This window comes from Helianthus annuus, chromosome 14 (assembly GCF_002127325.2).
Source record: "Helianthus annuus cultivar XRQ/B chromosome 14, HanXRQr2.0-SUNRISE, whole genome shotgun sequence".
NCBI classification, from domain to species: Eukaryota; Viridiplantae; Streptophyta; class Magnoliopsida; order Asterales; family Asteraceae; genus Helianthus; species Helianthus annuus.
In genome coordinates this window covers 100,262,119-100,272,652 of record NC_035446.2, presented here as the reverse complement: position 1 = coordinate 100,272,652, position 10,534 = coordinate 100,262,119, and the positions used below count along the sequence as shown (strand labels likewise).

The 10,534-nt window shown below is 33.5% G+C and overlaps 1 protein-coding gene across 1 annotated transcript; it reads right to left on the bottom strand.

Annotated features, from left to right (window-relative positions):
• Positions 1-2,243: 2,243 nt before the first annotated feature.
• LOC110908742 (DNA polymerase epsilon subunit 3) lies at positions 2,244-4,142 on the bottom strand. The gene is made up of 3 exons (XM_022153720.2): positions 3,840-4,142; positions 3,222-3,340; positions 2,244-2,654 (listed from the first exon to the last, which is right to left on the bottom strand). The coding sequence occupies exons 1-3, from the start codon at positions 4,034-4,036 to the stop codon at positions 2,503-2,505; spliced, it is 468 nt and encodes a 155-aa protein (XP_022009412.1). The 5' UTR covers positions 4,037-4,142; the 3' UTR covers positions 2,244-2,502.
• Positions 4,143-10,534: the final 6,392 nt, after the last annotated feature.

Genomic DNA, 10,534 nt, shown 5'->3' with positions numbered 1-10,534 from the left:
TATAGTCGCCCCTTCTCACCATCAATCCCTAGCCATCGCCGTCTTTGTTGATTTTATCTGTGTTCGTTTGTGTTCGTGAACACGTTCTTTTCCTTAATGAACTGACACGAACATAAAATCACGTTCGGTAAACGTTCATGAACTGTTTGTTAACACATTGTATCCTTAACAAACGAACACGAACAAGGGCTTGTTCGTGTTCGTTCGGTTCGTTTACAGCCTAATTTTTTATATTTTGCAATTTGGTTACGATTATATAACTGAATGTATATTATGTAAACTAAATATATGATTTATGCCACTTAGAAAATCCATCTGAGATTAGAAATGAAAATTAAAATAGGGAACAAAAATCGACCGTATTCTTGGTCAAAGTGTTGAATAGACTCTTAAATCGGGTGGAGAATAAATTGGTCGAACATGCCCCTTCACTTTTGATGGAAAAGACTTGTTTTAAACATTCTTAATACATGATCATTGTCTTAATTGAGAGCTAATGGGTCTCGCATGTGGTGGCCGTGAGTTGAATATATACATGTGAGTTTCAAAGCTGTTTTTTTTTCTTCAAAAAGCGTAAGAGACCTACATGCGTAGGTTTTATGGACAAGGGATATTCGCGTCCATTTATGTACACAGGTACATTGGTTTTTGAAACACAAAACTAACATTATGTTACGCATAATCAAAACCCTTTTTAGATATCTGAGTACATGCACTTTGCATAATATTCTGTAAATGGGTTAAACACATTGTTTGCCACACACGTCATTGCAAATTTTTAAATATAACAATACCATACTCAATTAAAAGTAAATAAAATTCGCAACTTTGTGATATAATTCTTTTTAAGAAACCATATTCTCTTTTACCTCTCACAAGTCACAACCATTAGTAATAACTAGTTAATTACAAAATTGCCACCAAATTAATCTTAACAACTAAATTCATTAGATAAAAACTCAAGTACTAATCTGCCCCATACCATCGGCTTTGCAAAGGAGGACGAGCACCTTCGGTCCACCAAGTTCTATCATTTGGCAATGCTTTATTATTACAAACTATTTACTTTAGTTATTTAATTTAAAAATTACGAGTTAGGAACCATTGCAATTTGCAAATGATTTTGTGAAAGGAAAAAGTAAAGATTAGGGGGGGTGTTTGGCATTCCTTCTCAAAAACAACTTAATAACTTATATAAGTCATAAATTATAAATTAGAATTTCTAACTTCTCAAAAACAATTTTTTCACACACAAAAACAACTTAAATAAAAGTTAAACCAAACACCATAAAAATAACTTATTAACTTTTATAAGTCAATAAGTTATAAGTTGCTCCAAAATAAGCTAACCCAAACACCCACTAGAGTAGGTGACGTGAAGATGGTACGAAAGAGAGGATGTGAGAAGTTAAGAAAAAGTGGGATGTCACCCCACCCTTAGGGTACATGGTATGGGTGAAAAAAACATTTGGTACCAAGGAAAAAAAATATCCATAATGCGTGGCCTTAGAAAATTCGGACTTTGTATTTTATCTGGCCTTTATACCCATAATGAGCTTCATGTTTGATAACAGGTTGATTAGGATATTTTCTAAAAACTATATATGTTAGCAAATTGGGCCACACCTTGGGAGGAAGATGAAAGTATGGCTCTAAAATATCATTATTATACAAAAGATGAGATATGATGCACAAAAAAGCATGAAACCCTTGATATAACACAAACAGTCCCAAGTCCCAAACACTATATTTCCATTGGGTTTTTAGATGTTACATCACCCCAACCCCAAGTTGCATGTATCATACTGTATATGTGATCGAGATTAGCGTGTGAATTGTTTAATAAAAGCAAGCAATGTCGTAACTGCGGGTCAACCCAACTGTCGCAACCCAACTCTATTTTGACCCTTTACTCGAATCACCCAACCCGAACATCTTGCTTTTTCCGGGTCCTTCCCGAAACACAAATATTACTTTACAGAAGGGCCATGTTGAGATCTTAAATAATGCAAGTACATAATTCAGACAGTTTTGTATACTTGGGGCTTATGCTACAATTGCTGTCTACTGTCTAGTTTTACAACTTTTATGCTTATAAGCACACTTTATACCTGTTTGATGAACAATTTGTTGACATGAATCCATGCATGCCAAACTTTAAATGTTTTAATCATAATATCAAGCATAAGCTTTGTGTATATAAAGATTGAATAATTTATACGAGTTTTTTTAAACAAAATACGTGTCTAGTGACGTCTCATGAGCCACAAGCATTGTACTACTTTCATTTGTTTACAACTTCATAATTCATATCATAATATGCACTTATGCAGTATTTTCTAATTTCGGTAAAACCAAAATCCAATACATATTTCGATTAGAATCCATTTAGACATCATCAAACTTACCTACAGCTACAAGAACTACAAGTTCTTACCTCAGCAAAGCCCAGAATTAAAAGAAAACAAATGATGACTTGAATGGGCTTAGGAGAGTAAACAATCACTCTTCATCAGCAACTGTGTTCCCATCTTCATCACCGTTTTCGTGCGATTCTCCGTTCTCCGTTACAGGCTCCTCCTCTGTTTTGCTCTTTTTGGCTTCCTTTGCTTTGGAAGAATCGGATTTTCTTTTAGCATTCTTTTGCTTGAACTCTGAAACCATGAACAAAGCTGTTAGCATAACAGTCACTGCCATCAGGGTTATATAGCAACCATAAAGCTTCATACAGATCCATGACATTTTATTAGCTACAAGGTTTAAAAGAACGGAAACGAGTTTCGAGGCGTTTTCCCTTCGCCTGACGAGGCGTAAGCCTCGAGGCGAAATGAAGCGTAAGGCCGAGGCGGTATTAATAAATAAATATAAATATTATATATATTATAAAAATAATAATACTAACTAATTTCATCATCAGATTCATCAAAATCATCAAAAACATACATAACAAAGACATGTAATGCTTGAAATTGACACAAAAAGTCAAAAACATCAAAAACAACTATGAAAATCCCATGAGGCGCAGCCTTTCTAAGCGCCTCAGCCCCTCTGAGGCGCATATGCAGTAAAAACCCCATGAGGCGCGCCTCAGACTCGTTTTTTGTCCGTTTCGCCTCGAGGCGCACGCCTCAGGCGTTTTTTAAAACTATGATTAGCTATAACACAAAAAATAAATCAGAACAAGAGATTGCACACGTCATAGTAAATTAGTAATGGTTGACCTTCAAGAGAGGCTCTTAGTGGTGCAATGAATTCTGGAAACTCGATCTCTTCAAGCGCCTTGAACACGTCTTCAGCGTTAATTGTTTGCCTCTTCGATTCCTTGCATATGTCATTTGCCCTAAAAAATCACAACGAAACTGGGTTAAAAGATCACACCAACATCAAACTATACATTAATATATCATTTGCCCTATAAATTTTACAACAAAACTCGATTAACAGATCACACTAACATCAAACTATACATTAATACGTCATTCGACCTATAAAGATTACCAAGAAACAGGATTAAAAGGTCATACCAGCATCAAACTATACATTAATATGTCATTTGCCTTATAACTATTACAACAAAACTGAATTAAAAACCCGCACCAACATCGAACCATACATTAACGGCAATTAAATATTTCCAAAAAAATAACTATTGAAATCAACTATAACATAAAATTAGCCTGTTCAAACTCAGAAAATATTACTTTAACTTTAGATCTCAAACTCTACACCTAAAATACACTTAGCACCTTTACTCTACAGCAACTGTAGTGCATAAACAATGTTGGAATTCAATCTGTTAACAATAGTCATATGAGATGAAAGAGAGAATGATTACTGACGTAGCGGAGAGGTAATGGATGAAGATACGGGCACTCTCGGAGAAGGCCAATAGAGAATCCTTGAGAACTTGAATATCAGCACCGTTTTGTGATAACTGCGACAGTTTGTCCTTTACTACCCTCCTTACTATCGCCTTCGGCAGCTCCTCCGCTTCTGCTACCACTTTCTCCACCACCGTCGGCGTCGGTGGCTCCATGATTCTTCTTCGTCTCGATCTGAGTAGGTTGCAGTGTGTTTGATTTGTGAATCTAGGGTTTCTTTCCCGCCATTGTTCGGAAAGGGGGTTTTGTTTTTTATATGAAAATGAGATGATCCGATTCCAAGATCCGGATCCGGAACCGGATCGGATATGTTCTCATGCCATGCCTGAAAGTGTATGTATTTAACTAGTTATTGTATTTAACTAGTTATTGACCCGCTTTGTGGGGCACTAATCTATGTTTTGGTTATTTGTACATATTACTAACTAGAATTATCACCCGCCGTAATGTGGCGGGGATTCGTTAGTTATATATCATGTTAGATGAAAGGCAAATGTTTCTCACATGATCAGGAGCCTGTGTGTAAAACCAAGAAAAAATAACTAAGTCAATCTCTGACTCGCACATTGTGACATACCTATCAAATGGGGAAAAAAAGACGGGCTGCGACGAACATGTCAAACAGGAAAAATATAGATGAAAAAACGTTGAACCCCACACGCACGTTGCAGTGTGTTAACTTGGAAATTTAGAACGACACATTAAACGGATAACTTATGAAGGATGAAAAGTATATAAGAGACTAAAGTTGAAAGAAAAAAATAAGTGTTGAGACTAAATTGCAAAAGATGAAAAGCTTTGGGTTGAAAGTAAAAAAAATTAAAGGTGTTACATTGCAAAAGATGAAAACTTTTGAAATTAGAAGTGAAAAATCAAATAATCAAAGGGGTTAAAATACCAAAGATTGAAACTTTAGACTTAAATTATCAAAGATTGAAACTTTAGAGTTAAAAATAAATGAATTTCATATTATGAAAACAAAAGAGATAAATTGATTTAGTTAAATTGATGTTTAATATTATTATTGTTGTAAAACAACGACCTACTAGCAATGTATAGAGAAGAATGGGAGAATGGGAGAATGGGAGATTGATTTCTTATTGACTGATTTCAACATCATATACAAATGTCATTATATATAGGCCCTTACATTAGTACAATAGTAACTAAAGAGATAGGAGTTATAGAGGTGGATAGTCACTACATAATGGATGCACTAAAGGGATAGGAGTTATAAATGTGGATAGTCACCACATAATGGATAGATTCATAACACTCCCCCTTGACTATCCACATGATGTACTATTCTTTAATACGCTTGGTGATGTTGCCTCGTTAAAAACCTTGCTAGGAAAACCCAGTGGGATAAAACCTCAGCTAAGGGAAAAAGAGTGCAGCGCGCATTTTCTCCCCCTGATACTTTTGGATCAGATATGTTGCCTCATTAAAAACCTTTACTAAGAAAACCCAATGGGACAAAACTTAGTCAAGGGAAAAAGAGTGCAACTTGAATAAGTCTCCCCCTCATTTTAACATGTATCCTTTAAATGACGTGTGTCCATCTTCCTTGAAAGTCGAATAAAGCCTTTGTAGCGAATGATTTGTTGCTTGATCCCTTAATGTGCAATCCTTTATGTTGAGCAATGTTGTATAATCTTCTAACGAGACTTTAGGTGCCTTTTTCCAAAAATTATCATATGTCCATGACTGTGTTTCGTTACATTCCTGCATCTACAAGACTAATCAAACTTGTTTTGATGGGTTAGTAAAATATAATCAAATATCGTTTATACCTGAAATGTTTCTTTGAACTCATTCCAATGTCTCTTCGCTTGACACGGGTTATGTCATGACAATAAGCTCAAGTGAAAGATATTATAACCATACATAGCTAGCAAAACATATTAATGCACTAATGCATTTAACGATGGTACTTCTAGAATGAGAATCTCTACTTTGATAGGATATGATAATAGACATTTCTTATAACAAATGACTTAACAACCTTTAACATACTTTAAGGTTCAACTATGTCCATACTAAATATCCAAACATCATCTTCTAGATGTACTTGGGGGATTGGTAAAATATAATTACATATATATGCGAACTGCAGTTCGAGTAATAATTAGACCGTGCCAAGGTCATTCAAAAATTCTCCCTCTAAAAGCTCGATAATTTCTCTCGATGATGCCTAGACATCATCACTGTAAACTGCGATTATAGTGAACTTTTAAAAGTAGAACGTCGATAAAACATGGCTAATTTAATCAAACTTATATCCCTCTTTATGCAAATATCTCGAGTTGTATAACACTCGATCTAACTATTTTAGTCCATACATATTCTATGAACTTGATATAGTACGTTCTTGAGGTTTTGACATCATTAATGCTTCTAGCATTATCAATCCATGAGAGAATTCTTTCCATCTTATCCAAATATACATGTGCTTTCACTCTTAGAAGTTTTGCTATATAAACTTGTCATTTTAACACATAGATATCTATATCATATGCAAAAATATCAAGAACACTTGCTTTTATCTCCAAAATTCATATTGTATCATGTTTGTACACAGTGTACATTGAGATGCCATAATAACCAGGTACACATTTTCTATGTATGTTTATTGGAGTATTGGTGGACTATAATTAGATCCATAAGGTGTAGGGCTGTAAACGAACCGAACGAACACGAACAAGGCCTTGTTCGTGTTCGTTCGTTAAGGAAATAAATGTGTTCACGAACGGTTCATGAACACTTACCGAACGAGATTTTATGTTCGTGTTCGTTCATTAAGGAAATGAGCATGTTCGCGAACGGTTCACGAACACAGACGAACACAAATAAATTTGGCGAATGCGACGAAGGATAAAGATAGATGGCCCAGAGAGTAGCACTCGAACTTGAATCCCTTATTGTGGAACGGAGGTCGATTGTATTCGTGGATGTAAATAATGAGAAATGAAAGGGTAATGATGCATAAACAAGGTGAAAGTGGGTTTCCTAGTTTATTTGTTAGGGAAATAAAAAAAATAAAAGTTTAATAATATAAAAAGTACAAATAAAATATAAGAAATTACAAAAATCTTCAATTAAAACACAAACATACGAACATAAACGAACGCAAATAAACGAATGTTCATGAACACGTTCACGAACACCTTACCGAACGTTCACGAACACAATCGAACGAACGAGACCTCTGTTCATGTTCGTTCATTTAACTAATCGAACGAAATTTCTTGTTCATGTTCGTTCGTTTATTAAATGAACGAACATAAACGAACTTCCCGTCGAACAGTTCACGAACTGTTCGCTGAACGTTCGGTTCGTTTACAGCCCTAATAAGGTGTTTCAATTAAACTCTTAAGCACTCAAATGCTCTATGATACTCATGGGGAGTTCCAATTATATTCAATTCAATAACATATACAACATGTATATGTATTCAGATCTGAATTTATATAATAATCATAATATTCTCGAGAACTTATTTTATATGAATTAGTATCAAGTGATACATAACTTTCATAAGACGCGTGTCAATTCTCTTTTATATATTACCAGACTAATAAGATATTGGAAAGTCAATGCATCCACCACTGAAGAATACGTTTTCTCATAATCAATCATAGGTATTTGTGAAAATTCTTGTGCCACCAATTTTGACTTATATCACTTAATTTGATTTTCACATGATTCGCGTAAAAGACACTTTTGTACCCAGCATATTTTACAACTTCAATTGTATGGACTATTGGTCCAGAAACTTTCCATTTCATTAGAGAACTAAACTCTGCCTTATTTGTGTCTTTCTAGTTGGCCAATCATTTCTTAATATTCATTCATAGGCAGATCTTAAATCTTGATCCTCATCATTTAATCATTTTAAGCGCTACAATATATACAAAAGTATAACGACGTCGATTTTTATTTCGATTCCATACATATCTTAGACATGATACAACTTAGCGAGATCTCTTTATTTTCAGGTACCTGAGGTTCTTCTTGAACCATCATGTCTATTGTCCCTTCAGGGGATCTTATTACTATAACCTCGACTTGACATCTTAATTACTTGCTCCAATTTTCGAGGAATTTTATTGTTGGAATCAACTAGTCTACCACGTTATAGGCGTGCAATAGACTCATTACAAAAATATGTGGTTGTCCTCTTGGGACACAAAGATAACTGGAGCATAAGCAGTTGATTATGTGACTTACTTAGTCACTCTATTTAGGTCAGTGAACTTGTCTGGTAATTTGTTCTTTAATATTGGTAAATGAATTATACTTTAAACTTCTAGTTCATAGTTTATAGTCTGAGGATCAAGATGACATGATAATTCATTTCACTTTTCACTTTCCAACTGCTTGTTATCTCCCCCTAATATTGGGAACATTCATTCACTAAAGTGAAAACCAATGAGCCATAAACGAATTTCTTACTAATGGCTTTAAGTATTTAATCATAGACGATTATTTATACCCAACATATTCTCAAACTTTTTAGAAGTCCCATCTTTGTGCGGTGTGGTGGATGAGTTTCAATATATTTCGCACAACCAAAATCGTTGATGAGACATATTTGGTTCCTGACCAAAAACCAACTGTATGGGGAGAACTATAACTTATTGGCTTGATGTAAATTGATAGTACTATATATAAAATTATATGTACCTAAATAAACTTTTGCTCTTCTCATGATCATTGGATTTGTAACCAATAGTAGACGTTTAGTGATCATCTCAACAATAACACATATTCTAATGACCGTTAATAACTTGGGAATCAAATTCACTATTATCAAATAAATATACTAATCTGGATTAATATGCTTGCTATGACATTAGCTAAGCCACAATCACACAAGCTTCAGGTTGTGGATTTGATAACCATTTAGACGATGCATCGATTTAAAACACTAAATGGTATCATGTTGGGATATGCATATCCTTTAATCGCTTCCAGAATATTTAGGTATACACACCCTCGTTTATTTTGCAAATATATAATTTCCCTTGAGAGCAAACATTACATGCTAATTATTATCTTGAAGAATCTTCTAGTTCCTTCCAATTCTTCAATATGTTTCACATCATCAATGACTCGGGTTGGTCTGACCGGTCATGCCATTGAATTAAATAATCATGATCTATAAACTTCTGGTTTATGATCGTATATGTTTTAGTTGGAATCGTGTTTGTTCAATACACGATAGGAAGTATGAGAGAATAATGTAATATTATTTCAACATTCATGTTATAACATGTGTCCCATGTTTTATGTTCGTATAATCACTACCTAAGTGTGCCACTTTTTGTGGTAGATTTCAATATTAAAATGGTTGTCAACATGAGGATTATTACAATTTCCTCAGTTACCATGATCATGACCTTTATAACGATCATTGTATAGTCATTGCACTATTAACATGGTTGATCTTATTACATGATCATCATAACAATTTCCTCAATTACCATCATCACGAACTTTACACCAATTATTATATCATCATATTCTATTCAAGGAATATATTATACCCATACAACATTCATGGTGGTATCATTACAATTCTCATGATCGATCTCATCATTATAATATTATCTCCATGATTGTTATCTTTACATCATTCAATATAAAGTCACATTCACTTCAAAGAATGTAGTCGAACCGAAACAAGCTTTATAACTTTTATTCATTACAAGGGTCACACAAATGTAGAATCATTTCAAACTTTTTGTACTCTCTAATGGTACTGCTGCTTCAGGAGCATATCTCAGGTGTGACAAATAGAAATCTTTTATCCATTTTTCCTTATAAATACTCTTCTTCTTGTATAATATAAATAGAGATATATACAGAACCAAGTCATGTAACATTTGTTGGTATAAAATCTTATAATCTTTATAATGAGATCTAAAGAGTATGACACTTCAGGTATACCCTTTCATGATAGTATGTAGTATTGTATATAAATAAATAGTAGCATACAAAATGCAAGATATATTATAAAATCAAATTGTAATGTTATAAAATGTCATCACATAAACAAGTTAAATGTATTCTGATTCCTTAAAGAAAATCACAATAGTGATGATCTTCCAATAAAAACTTCATCATTCTCTGTCAACAATAATAATAAGTGACTTTAAAAAAAACATTGTTATACTTCCTTGAGTCTTAATTTTTTTTTTCTTACACAAATCATGTTATCGAGAATGCAATAAAATCCATACCAATAGTTGACATAAACTTCTAAATTTTCATGAAATAAAATGATATCTAATTTCAGTTAAACCAAGCACTTAAAACTTTATAATTAAAAGGGCGTGGACCATATATTCAACCATATAGTGAAAAAACTTGTGACATGTAAACAAACTAAAAAAAATTTCAATCTCTAATACAATACATGCATCTAGGCATATTCAAGCATGTATGCACATGTAGGCATGAAAGTAGGCATGAAAGAAATAATTATTATAAGACATAACTTCTTCTTCGTGAAATAAATGAAAATTATGGTATCCTTTTTAGAATGACAATATAATTTACGAGAATGTAATATATGATTTCGTTTTGTATAAAGAGTATACTATGCTGATATGTAAACAATACAACTTACGGAAAGATAACAAATTTCA